The sequence below is a fragment of the Spermophilus citellus genome (assembly GCF_964194105.1).
Source record: "Spermophilus citellus genome assembly, chromosome: X".
NCBI classification, from domain to species: domain Eukaryota; kingdom Metazoa; phylum Chordata; class Mammalia; order Rodentia; family Sciuridae; genus Spermophilus; species Spermophilus citellus.
Genome location: NC_138190.1, coordinates 104,335,866 through 104,360,164, shown reverse-complemented (window position 1 = coordinate 104,360,164; position 24,299 = coordinate 104,335,866). Strand labels below are relative to the sequence as shown.

Sequence of the window (24,299 nt, the reverse complement as noted above, 5' to 3'; positions counted from 1 at the left end):
GAGCCTCAGGGTTATACACAATTACATATAAGAGGAAAGGAGGGGTAGGAGAAAAATTATATAAGTGGAAGAAATGATTTATAGTAGAGGGGGTGGAGAGAGAGAAGGGGAGGGGAGGGGAGGGGAGGGGGGATAGTGGAGAATGGGATAGACAGCAGAATACATCAGTCACTAGAAAGGCAATTTGTAAATCAATGGAAATGTAACTGATGTGACACAGCAAGCTGTACATGGGGTAAAAATGGGAGTTCATAACCCACTTGAATCAATCTGTGAAATATGGTATATTAAGAACTATGTAATGTTTTGAACAACCAACAATAAAATAAAAAAAAACAAAAAAAAAAACAAAAAAAATTACACATTTCTCTCCCTAAAAATGATTTTATTTCTAGGCATTTTTAAGGTTTATATGATATCCATTTTATTTATTTATGTATTTGATTATTTATTTATTTAGTTTTAGTTGTGGGTGGAAACAACACCTTTATTTTTTTAATTTATTTTTATGTGGTGCTGAGGATCAACCCAGTACCTCACATTTGCTAGGCAAGCGCTCTAGTATTGAGCTATATTCCCTGCCCTGGTTTATAATATTTCTAATCCCAACAATAGAATTCTTACTTATATGATTAATATGTTTAAAATAAAGTTTTTATAGCAGTATTAGGGTTCTATTCTTAAATGGTAAATCAAACTTTTGAGTATCTCTCAATACTTATAATCTTAGTACTATTGTAATTAAAAATAATACACATTAAAGAGAAGCTCAACCATTAAGGAGGGTACATTTGGGTTAGAGAATACTAGAACACTAAAAAGGAAAGAAATCTGGGGCTGGAGACATGGCTCAAGCAGTAGCATGCTCGCCTGGCATGCGCGGGGTGCTGGGTACATAAAAAATAAAGATGTTGTGTCCACTGAAAACTAAAATAAATAAATAAATATTAAAAAATTCTCTCTCTCTCTCTCTCTCTCTCTCTCTCTCTCTCTCTCTCTTTAAAAAAATAAAGAAAGAAATCTGTTCTCTAGATGTTTACTCTCTTAGGTACCCAGATGTAAAAAATCTAAATATTGCTTCTGTAATCAAATAATTATAAATGAATGTTGACAAAAGTGACTTAAAAAAACATGAGTTCTGAGCATACCTATAAAGGGTTTTCTAACCTAATTCAAATTAAATCAAATTGACTTTATTTAGAAATACACATAATCAATATGTGGCATGGCAATTTGAATACTAATATATATTTTACACACATATTTATATTATAAAATACATAATTCAGATAAATACCTATGATTAGCATGAGCTTATTCTGTAGTGAAACCTATTTCTTCAAATTTTCCTTTTTTTGTCTGTCATCTTATGCCTATAGTCAAAATTAATGCTATTGCTTTTTTGATACCAGATCCTTTTTAGTAATCTTTTTATTTTATTTCATTTTTTGGTACTGGAAATTGAACTCAGGGGCACTTGGCTACTGAGCCACTGAGCCACATTCATAGTTTTTATTTTATTTTATTCTATTTTATTTTTTGATACTGGAAATTGAACTCAGGGGCACTTGGCCACTGAGCCACTGAGCCACATCCCTGGTGCTAATTTGTATTTTATTTAGAGACAGGGTTTCACTGAGTTGCTTAGCGCCTCACTTTTCCTGAGACTGGATTTGAACTCTCAATCCCCCTGCCTCAGCCTCCCGAGCCACTGGGATTATAGGCGTGCACCACCATGCCCAGCCTGTTTAGAAATCTTAATCACTATAACACCCATTTACTTGCTGTCTCATAGTCAAAGATTCAAGGTTTACCAAAACTAAGAAATCCAACTATTGTGTAGGGAAACTGGAGAGTTCTTTAAAAGGGAATCCATTGTTGTAACCAACCCTATCTTAGGCCTTTTGATAAGTTTGTGCTAGGGACAAACTTATTTAATACTCTATTATTTGTTCACTCTGTTCCTTGTTGCTTCTAACACATCAGAGAAAAGATATATGGTGGATCTTGATGTGATCAGGTGTGCATGAGTAGATGTGAATTACAGCTGTGAAGTTGTACGAGGCTACTTTGTAAAGAACCTGCAAGGAAGCAAATAGTGTGAGTTTTCATATCAATAACCTAAATTAGGTGTGCTGCAATCAAAGGAAGTTAGTTTCAGTTGTAAATAGATAAAAAATACAAGTAGGAGAATCTGGTGTCCCAATTAAAGGTTATATTTAAAGTGTTCTCTTATGAACACTTTCACCTGAGAAAGTCTTTAACCCAGTTTGCAGTCTAATTAATCTGCTTAATTATTCAGCTAATTTTAGTTCTTAAACAAACCAGAGATGGTAATCAGCAAATTGAGCGGCTCTACAACTTGAATCTGGCGAAATGGTCGTCGCTTTATAAGTTTAGTAATGTCTGCCTTTCCACTTCTGTCCATCAGATACAGATTAGATCGGGTTCCAAGAAGCAAATTGACTCCTGTTCAAGGATAAAAAAAAAAAAATATATATATATATATATATATATATATATATATATATATATATATGCTATATTAAAACTTATTTTATATTTGCATTTATATTACATTTTTGCTACTCCATTGTGATGATCTATATAAAAGTGACTTTTAACATTTTTAGGTTAATGCTAATCAAATACTGTGTAACTACTTACTCTTTACTAACATACACATAACAAATGCATTGAAATACATAAAAAGATAGAAGATAATGTTCTCAAGCAATATTCTATGGGATCATGTCTGGTATGCCACCTTGCAAATAAAATTGTACCTATATCTTAGCACCCTGTAGTAGCAACCCCGAATTTTATTAAAATCAATTCTTTTTGAAAATTACCATTAAACATTCTTAGTGTAGCATATATAAAGAGCTCCACTCAGTTCATTTCTCATCCATTACTATAACTACAGGTTCTTATGTTTTATTAATATTTATTTTTTAGTTATAGGTGGACAAAATATCTTTATTTTATTTTATGTGGGGCTGAAGATCGAACCCAGTGCCTCACACATGCTAGGTGAGTGCTCTATCACTGAGTCACAACCCCAGCCTGGTTTGAATGTTTTTAAAATCATTATATGTAAATAATTTTTAAATTGAATAATTCCATATTTATGCAGATGTTAAAACTTTTACATTGCTAAATGCCTGTAAAATTAGTTCTTATCTTCATATACCTAAATTCCTATATTCTGTCTTTTATTTCTTGAATGGGTCTATTTGTTCATATATAAGCACTGTTTAAAGAACAAGGAGAGGACTGAAATAGAAGAAAGAACTGAAGTTAAAACATACTTAAAAGTACTGTGGCAGTTTTTCTCCATATACCAAGACTTAGGAGAAAATTGACCAAGTAATTAACAGGAGAAAACTTCAGTGTCTTCTATTTAGATAATGTTTGTGCTCTGAGGATATAAGAAGAAAAGACAAGTGTTTCTGTTTTCATTTTCCTACTCTGTCCTTCACCAAATCTCAAGCCAATGGCAAATTTTGAAACAGCATCTTCCTCCCAGAAGGGACTCAAGGAAGGAGGAGGAAGTATTGAAAATTTTCACTATAATTTTTATTATTCAAAATGTAAATCATTTCTTATAAAATGAATTAGTAGACATTAATCACATTTTTGAGTACTTTCCAGACTGAAATGTTAAATGCCTTCTTATATTTGATACACTCAATTAGCAAAACTTTGAGGATAACATTTTTCTAAGTCAATTCTTATAATATGCTTGCCACCATGTTCTAGTTTTAATTCAAAGCCCTATCTCCTATTCAATCATACATTAAGTAAAATCTATCAAACAGAAGTCAGAAGTTGGCATTTACTATGGATTTCTATCCTCCTTGCATTCATTAATTCTGTTTTATTTGTTATTCAACTGGCTTGAGGTAAAATACAGTCTCAATACCACCCATATGACTATAACTCTTCGGAAACAAAGGATTGCAAAAGTTTAAGGCCTACAAATCTTCGAGAGTGTTTAAAATGAGATCCTTCAAAATCTTTTTTTGTAAGACCTATTTAGCTATCTGTTATGGTTTGTATCTGGAATGTCCCTCAAAAGCTCATGTGTGGAAAGCTTGGTCTCTAGGGCAACAATATACAGAGTTGGGGCTTTTCAGAAGGGACTGAATGTTGAGGGCTCTCATTTCATCAGTGGGTTAATTCATCTGATGGTTTAATAATTTGAATACGCTACTGGGAGGTGGTAGAAACTGTAAGCAGGTGGGGCATGGTTGGAGGAAGTAGGTTGATGAGGACTATATCTTGTCCATTGCCCCTTTTAAGAATTAAGGGACAGGTATTAAAAGAAATTACTAATCTATACATCATATGTGCTTGAGTGTTTCCACAAATGAGACCTTTTCTGCTTCCTGACTGCCATAAATTGAGAAATTTTGTCCACCACATCCTTCTGTCATGATCTTTCTGCCTTGGATCCAGCCAGTCACGAATTGAAACCTCTGAAAACATGAGCCAAAATAAATCTTTACCCACTCTAATCTGTCAGTATTTCGGTTGCAGCTAGAAAAAGCTAATTAACAGCATTATATGCTGAAAACTACTCTGAATTAGGAATACTAATCTTAAAATTTCAAATAATTATAATCTAGTCAAATTTTATATTTTATCTGATTTAATTAAGGTTAAAAAGAAAATAGAATAAAAAGCAGGAGGAATCAATTAAATCATCAAAATCAATTCTAAGAAAATACATTTTATTTGATTGATAATGGGTTGGTAATAATAAACAAATATTTTACATCTATGATTTTCATGGGTTTGCTATGTAGATTTAAAAAGATTCTTTTAAAAACAACCAAATTTCAGAAATCAAACTCACCCCATAAAGAACCACAGAAGATCTCAGAAGTGAATTCCTTTTCATACATGTGAATTAGTGGTTTTTTACATGCAGGAGAGACATAGAGTGGGTTAACATTGACTTCAGAGGGTTGCTTAGGTGATTTTTCAGGTACTTCCACGAATCCAGCATATACTGTTAAGAATTAAGGGACAGATATTAAAAGAAATTACTAATCTATACATCATATGTGCTTGAGTGTTTCCACAAATGAGACCTAGCCTAGAAAATATATTTTCATTTTTTTGTATTTTATTTTTACTGGAGGAGTCACTTTAGTAATTCATAAGCCATTGTACAACACAAATAATGATGGTTAAAATATATTCTTGAATATAGATTTAAGTTATTGTGATTTTTAATGCAAAAAAAATCCAATGAGGGACTCAGTTTCTCAACTGAATCTGACATTCAGGCATCATAAAGATTCAGTGAGGAACAGATTTTTATTTTTCTTTAAAAATGTTTTTCATAGTGCCTTGTATAATAATATAGGGGTTTATTTAGACATGGAATATAATTTATTCTGTTTCCATCCTCAGTACTTCCTCTTTACCTTCCCTCCTCCCTCCTGCTGTTTCCCTTCTTCTATTCTACTGGTCTTTCTTCTATTTACTTAAATCAGTGCTTTATAGACACGCATAAATATGGCATTCACTTTGGTATAATCATGTATGTACATAGCATAATGGGGTCAATTCCGTTCTGCAGTTCCTCCCTTTTCCCATCCCTCTTCCCTCCCTATCTATCCCCTTCCTGTACTCCACTGATCTTCCCTCTGATTTCATGAGATCTCTTCTTTTCCCCCCTTATTTTGGTGTAGTTACCATATATGAGTGTAAACATTTGACCCCTGATTATTGAGCCTGGTTTATTTCACTTAACATAAAGTTCTCCAGTTTCATCCATGTACCAACAAATGTCACAATGTAGATTTTTAAAAATCGTATATCAATATGAATTTGGGTCAAATGAATATGAGAATTACTTAATTCCTTGCAGATTTTGAACAAGTAGTTAAATACTATTTAATGTGTGAACGGGTATCAGAATTGATAGATCATAGTAGACACACTCACAGATGGCACTGGGAAAATCAGCAGCAGCAGCTCCCCCAGAATCTTTGGAAGGAGATGAGTGGCTGTCAGGAAAATCCAATTGTATTGATGAGTCAGATATGTCCCTATTGTCATTCTCATCATCAAATGCTGAGGGTACACTAACTGAGGCAATGGAATTTGAGGCCTCACTTTCACCATCTGGCTCCTAAAATGAGACCAAAATAGTTTTAATTCATTAAGAGGGTTTAAACTGAAAAATATTCTAGGGGTTACTAGAAAAAATGAATGCAAAATTTTTAGTATCTTCGTTCTTGTAAAATGCACACTTACTAAAAAATTCAACGATATCATCAAAAAAGAGAGAAGTAACGTATTATTGAGATAATTCATTTTTAGAGAAATTCAAAGAGCTTTAATTCCCACCTCCTGTGCAACTTGAGACCTCATAATTGTGAAAATATGCCAGGTACTGTGCTAGGAAACTTATTTACTTATCTTCATGAATCCTTACAACTATCCAACAAGTAAATATAATTATCTTCCATTTATTTATAAGAAAACTAATGTTTATAAGGTTAAATAATATTTTATATGTTTTAAACCTAGAAAGTAGGGGAACTAGACCTTGAAGCAAAAGTTTGTTTGATTCTCAAGTGTACATTCAGCTATGTTATGCCAAATAGTTGCTTGAAAAAATATAACACACAATATGGGGGTATTTTTTCCATTGCTTTAAGGTACCTTGAGAGAATGGGTAGCATGAAAAACCTACACAGAGAATTTTCAAATGATAAAGTGAATGATGGAAAATCAACTTACACAAACTCAAAGGTATAAACATATTTTAATGATAATCTAGCCTGTTTTCAGTAACAGAGAAGACACTCAAAGATAAAAACCACAAATTGTGACAATTTAAATGGCATTCTATATCCTATGGGAAAGCATATCAACTGTTTTTAGTAAACATGTCTATTGATGACCTCCCCTTTGTGCATAGTGATTCTTGGCACAGAGAGTTGTGCTACCCTGTCAGCGACTGGTTTTTATGAACTTTCTAGCCACAAAAACATGTTCTAGCAGTATATCCCTTTTAAATCAAAATGAAAGGAAGACCCATTTATTCTGTAAATTTCAAAAATATTACTAAAGATAACTAGAGACACCTAGGTGTGTTATAAAACTAATGTTAAGACATCCTGTTTTAATCTTTAATTAAGATAGATACACAGAAAGACATATGGACAGATAGACATAGGTACTTTTCCACTGATAACTACTATCCCATGAGAAAGTACTCACGGTATTTTCTTCCTGTGTTCCCCCCTTTTTTATTTCCTTTATTGATTTCTTCCATAATTATTACATGTGTATCATGACCAGGCCCTAGGTTGACTTTGAGTTTGGATGAATTATTAGAAAACTAACCAAAGATGGAGTATACACAGTTTCTTCCTTTTAATAGTTCATAATCTTGTGTGATAGACATCATTAAACAAATAACTAAGTTACAAAATTATAAGTACCAAAATGGAACTATATGTAAAATGCTTGCAAGCACAGAGGAGGTATTATCTAATTCTGCTTTGGGGAATCAGAGATGACATCATAAAAGATGACTAACTCAACAAATTAAGAATAGGTGAGAGGGCAGCCTTCTAGACAGAGGGGAAAGTTTGCACAGGGAACAATAATTCATGAAAACAGCACAGCACCTTCAAAGCTATTTTGAGTGATAGGGTAATATGCTAGTAAAGTAGATTGGCACAATATTTTCTTGTTCTGGAGTTCCACTTTAATTTTCAGATATCTAGATGCTGTGAATTTACCAAGAATTAATTCAAATACCATGCAATCTAGGAAATCTCTGGGAAAATTCCTATTGATATAGCATTAGTGAAGCTACACAAGTACTTTAAATCTATTTATAAAATCAATAAACATTGTTGAACTATAAAAATGACTAAACAGAGGACTTTACTTCAATTAAAATTTTATGTGTTACTAATTCCTTAAAAATTTAAACATGAACTTATGACAAAGTAATTTCACTCACATCAAAAAAATGAAAAGTAGATACTCAAAGAGATACTTGTATACCAACATTCAAAGAAGCTTATTCAACATAGCCAGAAAGTGGAAACCAAACACAATGTGGTAAATACATATGATGGAATGTTTTTTATCTGTGTAAAGGAATGAAATTCTTATATATACTATAAAAGAACCCTGAAAATATTATGCTAAGTAAAATAAGCCAAAGATGAATGAACAAATATTGTGTTTCAATTTATATAAGATACCTAGAGAGAATGTAGAATACAGGTTACCACAGACTGAGGGGATGGACTGGGAGTTAACTGCTAAGAAAAATAAAAATGTAACAGAATTGGATACTGGTGAAGTTTGAACAATATTGTGAATGTTCTTACCTTCATCAAATTTTAAATTTAAAATAGTTAAAAATGTAAATTCTGTGGTATGTATTTTACAATAAATATAATTTTTCCAGAAAAAAAAATTGTATGTGTTAACAGACACTACTTTGAATGTGTGGTCTGAGTAAACAAAGCAAACAAATAAAAGTCATTTGTCCCCAGAAGTAAATAGAATCCTCCAAATTAGTAGCAAAGACACCCACACACCTATAATTTAAAAATATTTAAGGCTTTGGGTTGAAGGTTAAAATCTATTTGGAATATCTAGAAATGTCACATATCACATTCAGAAAATATCCTCAAAATGAAAGGAGTTTCTCTTTTTAAAATGGTGCATTACCTCCTGTTGATGTTCAAAGTCCTGGAATACAGGTCTCTCCAATACTAGATCTTCTATCTCTGAATAATTTTCTCCTCCACTGTGTCCAAGTGCTCCATAATCATTATTGGCCCAACTGACTCCCTTACTTCCATTACTCCTGCTACCTCTTCCATGTCCTTCCTGGTCTCCAATGGCTGCATTGTCTCCACTGGCTGCACTTCTTCCATGGCTTCTATTAGCTCTATAGAAGCCATAGCCTCTGATGGCTCCTTGATTTCCATCACTTGCATCACTACCTTCTTGCATGAACCTTCCATCTCTTCCATAGCTTTCCCTGATAACAAGGGAAAATGAGTGAAATAAGGCCACCAAATAAAAACACATTTGAGAGTGAACAAATGAAATAAAATTAGAATTTATCTTATACATTATATCTGCCATGTCCAGGCATGTTTTAGGTCTATGTTATACTATTGGTGTGATATAGACAAGAAAAATGCCTGTGTCATGTTAATCTTAAATATTGAACTAACACCACAGCACTGTCAATGACTTAGCTATACGAGAACAGCAGAGGGAAAAATTTTTCATTCTTTGTTAGGTATATGTGTTAGGTTAGAAGAATAAACATGTATTTGTTTCTTAAAAAACTGTTTCATGCATTAGAAACTTCAGAGAGATGTGAATGATCAATCCCATATCTTTAGCTTAATACAATATATTTGAAAAAAAATTTCTTGCAATATATCAAGTTTAAATAATACACTAATTTAAACATATTATCTGGTTTTCTAACACATGTAAAGTCTGCTTAGCTAAAAAAAATCTCATTGGTCAACTGTTCCCATCAGGAAGTTCCAGAAATATAAACCTAGTATTTTATACAACTAAGATAGTAATTTATTTATTTTGTAAAAATGCTATCCTTAAGAAAATATTGCAATGCTCTTTTTTTTTTTTTGCAGAAGAGACAACATTAAATGTATGTGCATGGAGTGATTCTAAAAGTAAAGTTATGTTACAATGGAAATTTTGATAGAATTTTAGTTGGAAAAAATCAAATGATCTTTTGGTGATTTCCCCATTAATTAACCATAAGAATCATCATGTTAGTTTTGTTATATAGATGACACTATCTCAGCTGTTTGAGTAATGCATAGCTGTGTTTGAAAAAAATATTAGAAGCATTCATTTTCCCCACTTTTCATGTCCATTGTGGTTTTACAGGGTAGGATGATTTTTTTCCACATTTTTATTGGTGCATTTTATCACACACAATAATGGGATTCATAGCTTCAGTGGCATTAATTTTAATGGAAACAAATAACTCCAGTTATAAATAAATAAACTAATAAATACTTGAATGTTTAAAAAATAATATGCAAATAATGAGAAATTAAGCATTCTGCATTAAACCAATTTAAAATATATTGTTGAAGATCAAACCATATACTAATATGTAAATGAAATTAACTAATACTTTTGATAATACATCTTGAAAGTAAACCAGAGATGCAGATAGATCTGAAGTTATAAACATGGATAGTGTAAGTAATCTAGAAAAACCAACCTTGACCAATTAGGAGCATCATCATAATTATCATTTATGTCATCACCAGATACATCCCTGTTGTCACCAACATCACGGGCTTCACAGACACCAGTTGCCTGATCAACCTGGTTATCCAAGTCATCATTGCCAAAGGCATGGTCATAGGTATCTTCATAAGCATCATTAGAATCCTCATCATTGCCATCAGTATCAGCACCAGCATCATAGAGTTCAACATAATCACCATCCTCTTCAGGTGGCTGAATGACAGGTGCAGGAGTTAACCAATCATTCCGGAAGATTTCAGAGAGTGCATTATAGCCCACCCATTCATTTGTCAAGTACACAGGGGGTGATATTTTTCCTACTTTAAATCCATCTGGAACCTGTGTGCACAAGAAAGGTTAATGTAGTCTCTAGTAGTCTTTCATTTTCTTTTAGATTGTGAAGTTTCCATGCTAACAACAGTTTAAAATATATTCTCAATTTGAACAAAGATGTTCGCTCACTAGATACAGCAAAGATTTTAGTGAAGATGCCAAAACCCAAACATCAGGCTGTGATTATTAGTGCAGTTTCCAGATCACACAGAGCAAGATTTACTCACTTTGTTTTTTGTATTACTCCTATTTGTCTGCTGAGGAGTAGATATTTATATTTGATGCTGGAGAGCAGGACAGGTGAATTGGTGCTTTATGAACACATTTTTCCTTTTGTTTTATTCCCTGATGTTGGGATTAATGTGTCTTGAAATCAGTAGGTTAATTTCCCAGCTTTGATTTTACATTCCTTAGGTTATCTTAAATTATTTCAAACACTTTTTAAAGAGTAAATTAATATAAATTCACCTCTTGTGTTTAGTAGGTGACATATAGCAACTGTATGGTATAGATATGTGTATGCTCAAGTAGGAGTAACTATAAAAATGAAATTATCTGTAAGCTTACTGCAAAATAAGTTTAAAGATTTTTAATTTATGCAATCAGAGAATACTTTATATTTTACTAAATATTTTATTTTTTTATGTTGTCCAAATACCCAAAGAGTGCTATTAAAATTTAGACTTCTAATTCTTACCCCTTACTTTGAGATCTATGCTTATCTGCTTATTACCCTTCTCTGTCCAATATGTTCTGACAGAAGAAAAGTGAAGATAAAATAGTGTCTGATCAATTAAGGGTTTTTAATTTAATTTTTAATTTCTAAATTTTGTATTCTGAATGTTCACATAGTAAAGAAAATCATTTTCAAAGCAATACAAAATTAAACTCTTTAACCTTTCCCTCCTTAAGTGAGTATGATAAAATGTACATCAAAACAAATTAGAAATTAAGAACAGATATAAATGTGGTAAGATGGACACCTACATGGACATCAATTAGCAACTTCTGATCAATAGTAGAATAAGGTGGTGATGACTGAGACCTCCTCACAATCACAGGACTCTCCTCCTCAGAAGATGATTCTAAGGAATTCCAAAAACATGTTAGTAATAGTGGTGATTACACTGATTACCTTCATTTGTTAGTATATCAATTCAATTCCATGTTTTTCTTGTAGCCTCTGTAATTCCATTCAGGAAATATCACCTGATAAATACTCATGAGCCCAGAATCCTAAGATTTATTTACTTATGTAGGTATGTATGTATGAACTGGGGATTGAACCCAGGGGTGCTTAACTACTGAGTCACGTCCCCATCCCTTTTTCTTTAATCATATTTTATTTTTTAAAAATTTTCAAAAATTTGTTCTAGTTAGTTATACATGACAATAGAATACACTTTGACACATTGTACACAAATGGAGCACAACTTCTCATTCTTTTGGCTGTACCATCCCTTTTTAAAAATATTTTATTTAGAGACTGTATCTCACTAAGTTGCATAGGGCCTTGCTAAGTTGCTGAGGCTGGCTTTGACTTTGTGATCCTTCTGCCTCAGCGTCCCAAGCTCTATCATCAGAAGCAGTAGTAGGCTCAAATATTATTCCATCTGTAGACTCACATGACGTTTTTGTTTTCAATATTTGATGTATACTTTCTAAATATTTCTCCCTATCCATGTAAGGTTTCTGTCTGTCTTCTATGTAAGAATGGTAACTAGATTGACACATTCTTAAAAAATGAATGTTGGGGATACCACTGGCCTCACATACTCACCTAGAAGAAAAAGAGACTAACAGTGTATTAGATAATGATAGATTGGCCAAAACTCTCAGAGTCGATTGTGCAATCCTAAGCCCCTCCAATTTTTACCCAGAGATATATCTTCAACTATTTCAATAGAGTTGAAGAGTCAACTACTGAAAAGAGATAAAACTTCACCCTTTCTCCAAAGCTGGGAACTTTCTATATGAGTACTGTGTAGCAGATCTTTCTGCAATGATAGAGATGTTCTATAACTTCACTATCCAATACATAGCCACTGGTCACATATGAATATTGAATACTTGAAATGTGATCAGTATGCCTGAGAAGTGAATTTTTAAAGTTTAGTTTTCTTTTCAGTTTTCATTTTAATTGCCACAAGTGGCTAGTTGCTTTCACACTGGACAGCTCAACTCCATAGGATAAATATGTCCATTTAAAACACAAATTAATACAGGTTAAAAGTCTAGCTTTTGACATTAATTTTAAAATCTAGTGAAAATATTTAAAAGGTTCAAAAATCCATACATCTGGATGAGCATGTTCAGAAAAAAAGTTTCCCTAAGGGAACATTCAGGTCGCTATTTATTGTTTTTGTGTGTTAGAAATTAAACACAAACACTACTGCCCCTCTTTTATTTATAGCCTTAGTATATATAGCCAAAATGTAGCCACTACAACTCTGAAGAGCACACCTTTATATACACTGCTGTCTTTTGAGAACATTATAACAAACTCATCCTATAATGTGTATCCTTATTTTCTGGCATTGTAATTTTCCCATTTATTATTTTTCTACAGAAGACTATTGTTTTGAGTCTTTTGGTCTGGGAGTAAACTAAATAAGAAGTTTGGGTCAGTGTCTTATGATTTTGAGGCACACCTGTATAGTAAGGTCATTTCCTCTGTGATGAAACCTATAATCTCATGGGAATATCAAATGGTCTATGTAGTAAATAGAATAATATAACAGAATTTTTGAACTGAAAAGAAGTTTAGCTATTATCTGCATAGATGCTATTCTCTACTCCATCCTACCGATATTCATGACTATTGTGGTGCTTAATCCAACATTTATTTCAAAGAGGCAACATAAATAGACCATAAAATTTTAGTTGTTTATCCAGTATTAGTAAAGTTAGCCCTAGTTGAGCCAGAAAGATAAGATTCTTAGAAAAAAAATCCTAAAATCACTCCTCATCAGGCTTATGTTACTTATAAGAACATGGTATTTCTGCACAAGAAGAATTTAAAATAATTTAAAATAATTTTGTCACTATATGCCTCTTAAGGTGAAAAATGGGGTTTTTAATTACAGATCTTTGAACATTTGGTTTTCGATGTTCTTTTTATATTAACATTTTAATAAAATCTGTATGCAACATTTTAAAAGATGACTTAGGGACTTGTTCAGGCATTTCCCACTTGCTTAACTTACCTGGCTTTTTTTTAAAGCTTTTGAATGCCAGATTTTATGGCTCAAGGCATAATTTTTGGTTTTGTTTATCACATTCCACAAATCTATAATTCATTTAAACTCTCGAAAGCACATCTTAAAATACTTGTTTGAAATTCATATCACAAATTTTGACTTTATTTTATGAATTGATTAATTTTTCATGTATTCTGAATGAAACTATCAATTTGTAACATTTAGAAATATTTGTGAGGTATTATGTATATCATATTTTGTGGAGGTAAAATAACAAGCTGACAAAACACATTCTCACAACTATTCCTGCCAGTATTGTAAAAGTTGCCTATAAATGTTAGCTTGGAGATGCATGTCTCAAGTTCCATTTCCATCATTTTGACACCTGTTATAGTAACTAAATAAAGTTAAATTATGTACCTCCGCAGAAGTATTCCTAACTATTACTCAACTGCTAAAATACATTTCAGAAAAATACTTTTCTACTTCTCAAAAGACACCAATGACCACTGAATGGTCAAATCCAAAGGCCTATTCCTACTTTGCCTCCCTGATATTTTTTATTCACTCTGTAATGAAATTCTTCCTTCTTGACTTCTGAAATATAAGTTGTTAACCATTAACATTATGTTTTGACTGTTGAAACTTTGTGTTTTGAATCACCTGATGCTTCTGGGCAAATCTGAAGATTTTGTGAAGTCCTTTGTCTGATGTCAATGGGTTGCTGAGCTTCTTCCAAAAGAGATGGTGGAGGAACACTAAAGAAAAGATGGAAAAGCATGTGCCATGTGCTAACATTCATAAGGGGAATGTACAACCTTTCATAAGGACCAACAAAATAGTCTTTCATATATATATATATATATATATATATATATATGTCATAGTGAAGAAAAATCAAGTTTAAGTAATCTTTTTCAACTTCCAATTTTCCCCACACTTGTTACATTATCGAGAACAGAGAAATGATTTTTGAAACAGAAAAAACCACATGTTTCCATATAGCCCCTTTCCTTCACATGCCATATTTATTTCTTAATATTTGTATAAACTTTCTTTAAGGTACTATTCAGACATTATTACCTGAGAAACACAGTGAAAAACTTACAAGGTATGTGTGTATTTTAACATGGTAAATCTATTAAGTTATTAATATGTCAAATATTCTACTGTTATTTCTTGATTTCAAATGCTTAGAGCTTACATTTAATGCACTATTCATGATTTAGATGGGTGGATAGAAAGGGAAAAAACTTTAGTACTTGCTATTCAAATTCAAATATCATGCTACATGTTATAATCACTTTGGCTTTTCTATATGGGAAAGGTATATATGTATATGTATATGTATCTGTGATATACACACACAACACATGTAATATATATATATATATATATATATATATACATATCTATATCTCTCTATATTATATAAAGTATATATGTATGTATATATTATATATAAATGATCTTTGAAAGTTACTAAAGATCACGAATAGTACAAAGATAAAAATATAGGGACTGGTGTCAATGTCACATATGATATCTTATTCATAAAATATTGAGTCTTAGATAAAATTTTGTCTCTAAAGTCATTTTCAGGCTTGCCCATTCTGTGGCATTAGCTTCTGCAGATGGGGATAAGACTTGTGTGTGTTTATCATGTAGTATATGCAAGAAAAACTCACTTGAAATTTCAAGTTATTTTGTTGCCAATTACTAATTGAAAATTGTCAAATGATTCAAATAATTGTTTTATTTATGTTGTGGATCTTGCTAGCTAATTATCAACTAAATGATATGGGGACTGGAGTATGACCAAATGTGAAAGATGTAGTTATTGAATCATTGTAGTTAAGTTTTAAATGTGGGACAATGATGACAGTGCTGGTGATGTTGTCATTGATATTTTAGTTTTTGTTTCACATAGAACTTCGTGTCAAACAAACAAAGTTTACTTTTCCATGTGATAATCATGAATAACTTGAATACAAAATCAGACACATACCTTGAATTGAATTTGACACGGTGTGGACGTTGTGGACGTTCCTGATTATAAGGCACGGAAGCTGGCATCTCTTGGACCTTGAAGACACAATGTAATTCTTAGGTAAAATTCTCAATCATAAATTATTTTGAGTTACTTATTTAAAAAATGCCATTCTTCATATATATGTATATATGTTTGTTCACAAAAATATGACTTACAAAATATAATTTTCATAGTTTCTATTTTTATAGTTATTTATAGTACAACTTTGGAACTGCTTAGCTGTAATTTCTTTTTTCTTTTTTTGGTACTGGGGATTGAAACCAGGGGCACTCAATCACTGAGCTAGATCCCAAGCCCTTTTTGTATTTTGTTTAGAGACAGAGCCTCACTAAGTTGCTTAGAGCCTCACTAAGTTGCTGAGCTGGCTTTGAACTCAGGATTCTCCTGACTAGGCCTCCTGAGCTGCTGGGATTATAGGCATGCCCCACCACCCAGGTTAATTTTAGATGGTTCCTTTGAATTTTACTATACAAACAAATTCTTGAGAGCTTATTATCAAAATCACTCATTTTATTGTTGGGGAATCTGTATCCCAAAGAAGGAAAATGGCTTTTCTAAGAATATTGCATCAAGTCAAAGAAATATCTAAAATCAGAATGCAGGCCTCCCAACTCTTAATTTAGTTTTTTTCCATGTTATAACATTAATTTTTTTATATCAAGTCCATATTTCTCACTCAAAATTTAAGAATTTAAGTTAAAATTTCTTACATGTTTAAGCTAATCCTAGATTTTGAAATGCTGTCACACATACATGCACATCATTAAAATCTCTCAAGAATCAAAATTGTCTCACTTTTAAAAGTTCTTTTTTTATTTTACAATTTGTACTGTCATAATCAGTATTCCAAATACTTTTGCTTCTCAATAAATTTGGATTTTACTACTTATAAATCCATCCAATACAGCAAAATACTCAAGAAAGGGCACATATAATGAGCCAGTTTTCATCACATCAATGAGGCAAATTTACTGTCTGCCAATATTGGCAGAGAGGGCCATGAAATGTTTCCTTGCCTCATTCAGTTTTATATACCTAGGTTTCTACTCACAATAGTTTGTAGCTACTCAAAATATAGATCATTCTGTCATGCAATGAGAACATCACACTAAATTCTTTAGAAAGGCAATTTCAACATTTTACACTTTAAAAAATCTAGCATTTTCATGCTGATAAAATCACTCTATTTTCTAGAAACTGTAGTAGCTTTAGTATACCATTTTTCACTGTGAAGTGACTTTTTCAAGGCTGTTTTTACACTCCAGCAGACAGACTGATGAGAAATGAAAAATCGTATCAATCTTCCACATGTTTTACTAATGAGTGTTTCCAAATATAACCAGATGTTTGGCAGTATGCAGTTTAAATGTCTACCTGACAAACTTTTTATACCTTCAGTACAGATAGCTGGAGTCATATTGACCCAATTTATACCTTCAGTACAGATAGCTGGAGTCATATTGACCCAATGGTTTTATGAAGGTGATCTCAAGAGGTTTATTGTATTGCATTTTAGGTATATATGTATGTATGTATATATTTGAGGCAGGGTATTACTGTGTTGTCCAGGCTGGCCTTGAGCTCTTGGACTCAAGTGATCCTCCCACCTCCAAGCAGCATGCTTTATCACGTCCAATTTAAGAAGTTTATTGACACTCTTAAACCAAAGGCCAAAAACATTCAAAACAGATATGGCCCAAAGTGGCAAACATAAGGCCTAATATGAGCTGTCTATGTCTGGTCTAATAAATGGGAAGAGGAACATTATTAGTAAAAATGGCTTATAATATATTCCCAAATAAACACAGCTCATTAGATTCCCTGCTTACAGTCTCATACTTAAATTGTTACCTAAGAGTATAAGGGAACTCATTTGCTAATACAGTGAAGAAAACATATTGCCTCTTCTCATTAAGTAATACAATCTACTTCTGCAAATGATTCGTATCTATAAATAAATATTTTAACTATTCAGTTCAGAGGAAGGTTATTATTGTGGAATTATATTTTAAAAGGTGAACCTTCCATGAAAGACTTCATAATAGACTCCTATGAAGCCTCTTTTGCTAATGAATATCTTATGCTAATTAGGAACAACAATGATGCTCCTGATTCACCATCAATAGAGTGGGAGTTTATGTTCTTTACATATTCACCCAATCCATCCTAGTGACTAAGACTTTTTAGATGTCTGGCTGTTAGGAACACTGGCAGTGATAACACTACCTTGTACACATAAGAACTGAACTTACCACACTGGCCTCACCAAATCATGTGCTAAATAGGATACTGTTAATGAAGTCATGGAAACAGAAGTTAACCTGGATGCTAGAATGAACTAATTATTCCCATAAGTGTGAGGAAATAAATCACAAATGGTATCCCAGAACAGATACAATCAAGGAGAAAGTCTATTTACGTTATCCACATTTTTATGAGCAATATTTCTACTTAAGGAATAACTGACAAACTATGATCTTTCAAATTATGGGCATTTTGTAGACATTTTATTTTAAATGAGTGAAATAAGCCTGTCGATTTAAAAAAAATGATGCTATTTGTTCGTGATGATAAAATTTAAGTTTTCACAAGAAAATTATAATTTTTCAACTTACATCTGCCACTGAGCACTTGACAGCTTACAAATACTCAATTATATTTATGATGCAATTGCTAATGATATTAACATTTTTTTCATATTGTATAATTAAACATGCAAGCATTTGGGAAGATCAATATAGGCAGTTAGCCAATATTTTCCAACTGACAAATGCATAAAGTGAAAATTCATGCATAAGCAAAACATCTATTTCCAGAACAAGATAGACCAACGGATTTTAATATTACTAATTATACAGAATTTCATTGATATGTCTTTAGATTTCATTTCTTTAGTTTTGGTATATCAAAGAATATGCACAATAGTTTGGGATATCTACAAAAAGTCTCCCTTTCCAACTATCTATATGTGAGAAACTAGATTTTATTCATATACTAGAACCAAAACATCATATGACAACAATTAAATGCAGAAGCAGATATGAGAACCCAGCTGTTTTCCATTAAGCAAGATAAATTAAAGAACTCTGCAAAGAAATAAAATGGTTACATCTCTCAAATTTTGTTTTAGAAAATATAAATATTTTTCATTAAAATTTATTTATTATATTAACATGTAATCATTTCATTATTTTTGAAATAAATTAGTATATATTTAATTATTTTGTTTTAATTTCTACTGTTAAATATTGAATAATACACTCTATATGATAAACAAAAAGCTTTTTGGAGTGCTCAATATTTAAGATTATAACAGTTTCTAAGACTAAAAAGTTTAAGAACCAGGACTGGGGTTATGACTCAACGGTAGAACGCTTGCCTAGCATGTGTGAGGTGCTAGGTTTGATCCTCAACACCACACAAAAATAAATACATAAAATAAAGATATTGTATCTAACTACAACTGAAACAAAATATTTTAAAAAGTTTAAGAATCACTGTTATATGCTCCTACTAATGTCATAGAAATTCATTTTGAGAAATTTACCTCATCTTCTCTAGGGTTTGGATCATATTGTTGTGATGGTTCTATTTGTACTTCTGCCTGAATTGAATGAAATACTTCATCATTGTCTGATGATTCATCTTCTTTGTCCTTTGAAACAAAAAGTAGCATAAATATTTTAATTTTTGTTAAAATACAAACAAAAGTAACAACTGCATCATCATAATATACAGTTGAAAAGATTAATTTCCAAATTTTAAAAATGATTTAAACCAGTAATTTCTAAGAGTTTTGAATTAGGATCTCCCTTAAAATCTGAGGAATGCTACAAATTGTCCATAGAAAACTGCATATAGAAACAGATTTGCATATATTTTCAGGGGGATTGCTAACCTACTGAAGCTCATCTGTGGGATCCAGATTAAGAATCTCTGCTCTAAGGCTTGATTAACTCATAACCCTCAATAAAGTTTTGCATTTACTAAACTGTTAGAAATTCCAGCGTTTCGTCATTTTGAGTAATAAAAGATCTATCTGTGGTATAAAGGTGTTAAAGTTCCTCCCTAATTGATCTCCAAGAATTCAGGATATTTTTTTTCTAGGTCAATCAGTATTATCCCTTCAAGTCAAAGAGGGTAATGAACACATGATTTGTGTGTGTGTGTGTGTGTGTGTGTGTGTGTGTGTGTGTGTGTTTTCTGATGGTGAGCTGAAGCATCTACAAATGCCTCTAAATTTTAAACTAAATTTCAGGTATTTCAAAAGACTTATGACTTCAAGCATAGATAGTTTCAATACTTTTCTTCTGTGATTTCTTAAGGATCATACAAAAAGATTTGAATGATTGTTCAAGATGCTAGGGTCATGGGATTGGTATCTATTATTTATTAACTTTTCCTTCTATTACAAAATGGCTTCTCACATATATATGAAAACAATATATGACAATAAGTATGTGTTATGTTGGTAATACCTGACTTTGGAGAGATAAATAAAGGTGTGGTTTTTTTCCCACTAGTGAAAGCCCATTATATCTTCAGTGGTTAGCAGGGTTCATTGAAAATATTTGCATGTTAGATGCTTTAATTTCTGGGAAATATTGCCATTCCAGACTCATACTTTTCCTTCTCCATCTGCTTTCTTTCTCTTTATATTCTAGGAGTTAGAAGGCCCCATTTTGGGTCTTTCTTTTGCTGCTTTTACTTTTTTTCATGTTAAACATGCCAAGGAATTAGCATTTGTTCAATTGATTCCATGTGCACAAACCTAAAGAATTCTTATGTAGATATTCAGACAAGGTTCATTTGTAATTACCACATGAATTGTTATTAGGTAAGTGGAAGTGGATAACAGTGTTTAATTTAGTATCATCACAGTAATTCTTTTACATAAATGGGGAAAATAGAAAGTATTAGAAAACAACTGTTTTTCTGATCTTGTCTAAAATCATTAATTTGCTTATCAAGTTCACAAACTATTACCATTAAAGTTGCCAAATTAAATTCAACAGCTCCATCAAATTGCATTCATTTATATTATAAGCTTTTGAAAGAATGAAGATTTATTCATAAATAAGAGATGTTAACACAATGTATTGCATATTTCAAAAGGTGCAGAGACCAAGTTATAACTTGTTTCATGGTCTGTGCAGTTATACCATTAATTAATTTTGCAAAATGGGTGGTAATTCTTTTTAAACAAGTCATAAACCTGGTAAATACTGTCTACAAAATGTTTGGGAAACTACTTTTCCTTCTCATTATAATATGTACAAAATTTGTATTCATTTACTCACACAGTCTAGCAATTCCATGGCAAGAAAGAACAAATAATATAGGGATAGAGAAATATAAAACACGTATCTTTGAAATTTAAATTATGAAAGTAATGTTTAAATATCAAAATATGCATATAGTTTCTCTTTACTGATTAAGGGGATACTAGATAGAAAACAAATAATTATATTTTATTTGGTTTCACAGAGGAAAAAAACAATAAAAAATTAGCATTTTACAATCAGTTAAAAATGCCAAGCACTCTTACATTTTCAACTTGTCTCAATTCCTCCTCATGCTGATTAAAGATGTCCTCCCATCTGCGTTGGCGCCTTTGCCTGCAAGCTTCTAAATCTGAGAGTTCAATTTCTTCATGTTTCCGTGATGACTTTATCCTAAACCTCTTTGGTGATAGTCTTTTTGCCAGAGCTTGTCTTAGACTAGAAACTTTTGATTTTTTCTTCCGGGCCTGTTCTGGTTGAGAGTAAAACATGTTTGATGACAGGTTTTCCATCAGGGTTTGCAGCAGACCAAGTGGCTTTGAATTATCTGAGTTTGGTGCTCGGAGCAAGTCTCTTGATAGTCCTTCTATCAGTGCTTGAACTGAGTCAACTGCCTGTGAGGGCTCTAGTGCCCAGCCCTGTGCCTGAGAGGACCCTTCATTTTGCTCTCCTATTGGAACGAGCACCTGAGTATCCAAATGTAGTGGCAACAGCACATGGTGGTTCTGTGACAGTAGAGGCAGGAACACCTGGGCATGTACTCTCAATGACTCAGGTTCCTCCCCCTCTGCCTCTGCCTGTGCAGGCTCAGCAGCCTGTTCCTGTACCTCTGGCTGTTCAGGTGCCTGGTTTTGCTCCAGATGCTGTTCAGGTACCTGATTCTGCCTCTGCTGTTGTCCAGCAGCCTGGCCCTGCCTTTGCTGTTGTTCAGGAACCTGATTGTGCCCATGAAATTCCTCTGGCACCTGATCTAGATCTTGAGGCTGTTCTGATGCCTGGCTCTGGATGTGGGCCTGAGTCTGCTGCTCTTTGGGTTCTGGGGTGTGAACCTGTAGAGGCTTAGGAGCCTCATCCTGAGCCTGTAGTGGCATGACCACCCGGACTGCCCTCCGAAGTCGTGGAGGTGCCTTCATCTGCATGTGCAGAGGCTTAGATGACTTAGACTTAACTTGAGCCTGTAGTGGCATAAACACCTGAGCTGCCCCATGTAGTCGTTGAGGTGCCTGAGCCTGCCTTTGTGGAGGCCTATGCGCATTGTCCTGAGCCTGTAGTGGCGTAAATACCCTGGCTGCTCCCTGTAGTTGCTGAAGTGCCTGGATCTGTGGCTCCTCTTGATCAGGTAACCACCTTGGCTGAGAAGGTTCTCCATGCAGGACTCTAAGTGGTCTGCATCTGCTGCTGGTTGGCAATCTCAGAAGCTCATGAGTACAAGAGGGTCCTCTGAAATAAACAAATGATTGCCACACAATTTGAAACTTTAGTGGACTGGAGCCATTCAAGGAACTATTATTTTAAAATATATTTTCTACGAAAATATATATTTTCAGTAAATCTTTCTGGAATAATTCTTGTAACATCTGAACTATCTTTTTGCAAACATATGTAATGCTTAATGTATTAAATTATTAGTGGAGTCTGATAATATACTTTTAAAAATATCTTTTAATTATACATGGACAAAATATCTTTATTTTGTTTATTTATTTTTATGTGATCCTGAGGATGGAGCCCAGTGCCTCACATGTGCAAGGCAAGCACTCTGCCATTGATCACAACCCCAGCCCTGATAATATACTTGATTATTCTATCACCACTTATTAAGGTGTAATTGAGTAGTCATGAAAATTCTCAACATTTCCACTCAATATCTCATTGAAACAGAGATCTGGCATATAGTTGTTCTGAGTAATCAATTGCCATGTGTAAATTGCTACCATAAAAATATATATGCAATTTGTTTAACACACCTGAATCTTCTCATGGTGTACTGTTCCTTAATAGCTTCTTCTCTTTCAAAGACCAGAGGTATCCCTTTTTTATGAAAGATAAAGAAATAATGTATAAACACTCAGTGAAATGCATTTAATTTAATCCACCTTAGTTATTGTGTATACTCTAAATGCTCAGGATATAGAATTTACAGAGGCAAGAAGGCAGTGAAGAAAGTAGGCCTTCAAAAACACTTGCTTGGTACTTTATACAATATACTATCAGGCCCACCTTTACAATATAGTACTGCTATTACAGGCAGATTAATTTTTCTGGATATAGGAAAGAAAATTTGGCCACACAATTGCTACAATTCTAGGGAAAGAAGCAAGAAAGGGGCAATAAAAGAATGAGACAAGAGAAGCTCTAGATGGTTGGTAGGCATAGCTTCCAGCTATATGATCTATATGTAAAAAATTTTGTGGCTCAGGATTAACCTTTGGTTTTTATAAGAAGAAGGTAAAACCTTCATTTTGGGTTTATACTTAATACATTTAAAATATTCATTTTTTTCTGTAAGTTTTGCTGTCACTACTGAACTATAGAAGCTTATCATCAAGAGCTTTGTTTTGGATTTCCTATATTAAAATATTGGGGACACTATGTTTACATTTTTCAGGGTAACCTCTATCTAATTGGGACTTTTCCTATAGGTAATATTCTGGACATTTTGCAACTCCAGATATTAGGAAGTTATCAAATAGACTTATGGTTTTTCTGCACTCATTTGGGATTGGTTGGCCTCTGTAATGCTGGTCCAACGATTTCATCACTAGAAACACATAAATAATCTGGCTGCTCCTTACTTGAAAACAGGATACTTATAGTTATGCAGATAGAACAAGCACCACTATGATAAGTCCTGGAGTTGATCTGAGGACACCTGCTATCATTGTAGTTTCTCCGTTTCAACTCCATTGTTACCTTGGACCTAGCCTATGGTATCTGAAAGTAAATGTAGAATGTGCCACAAAACAAAGTTAGAGCTTCCAGAGTAGTTTCTTCTAGGATTGGTGGAAAGCCATCTTGTCATTGTGAACATCAATAGATAGAATTTTGCTGCTTCTGTTAGTATAAATTAATTCCTTTAATTACATCTCATAGTTGGAGATAAGTACATAACATGAGCTTTATGTGATA

At 32.9% G+C, this 24,299-nt stretch overlaps 1 protein-coding gene across 1 annotated transcript in view; it reads right to left on the bottom strand.

Annotated features, from left to right (window-relative positions):
• Positions 1-24,299, bottom strand: part of NRK (Nik related kinase) — a 131,331-nt gene that overhangs the window by 19,921 nt on the left and 87,111 nt on the right. Inside the window, exons 12-22 of the mRNA XM_081277025.1 lie at positions 23,138-23,201; positions 21,437-22,610; positions 19,436-19,543; positions 15,844-15,920; positions 14,499-14,593; positions 11,623-11,720; positions 10,274-10,641; positions 8,722-9,037; positions 5,962-6,148; positions 4,862-5,017; positions 2,326-2,469 (exon numbers count right to left, since the gene is read on the bottom strand). Coding sequence (XP_081133151.1) covers positions 2,326-2,469; positions 4,862-5,017; positions 5,962-6,148; positions 8,722-9,037; positions 10,274-10,641; positions 11,623-11,720; positions 14,499-14,593; positions 15,844-15,920; positions 19,436-19,543; positions 21,437-22,610; positions 23,138-23,201 — 2,787 coding nt within the window. The remainder of the gene's footprint in view (positions 1-2,325; positions 2,470-4,861; positions 5,018-5,961; positions 6,149-8,721; positions 9,038-10,273; positions 10,642-11,622; positions 11,721-14,498; positions 14,594-15,843; positions 15,921-19,435; positions 19,544-21,436; positions 22,611-23,137; positions 23,202-24,299) is intronic.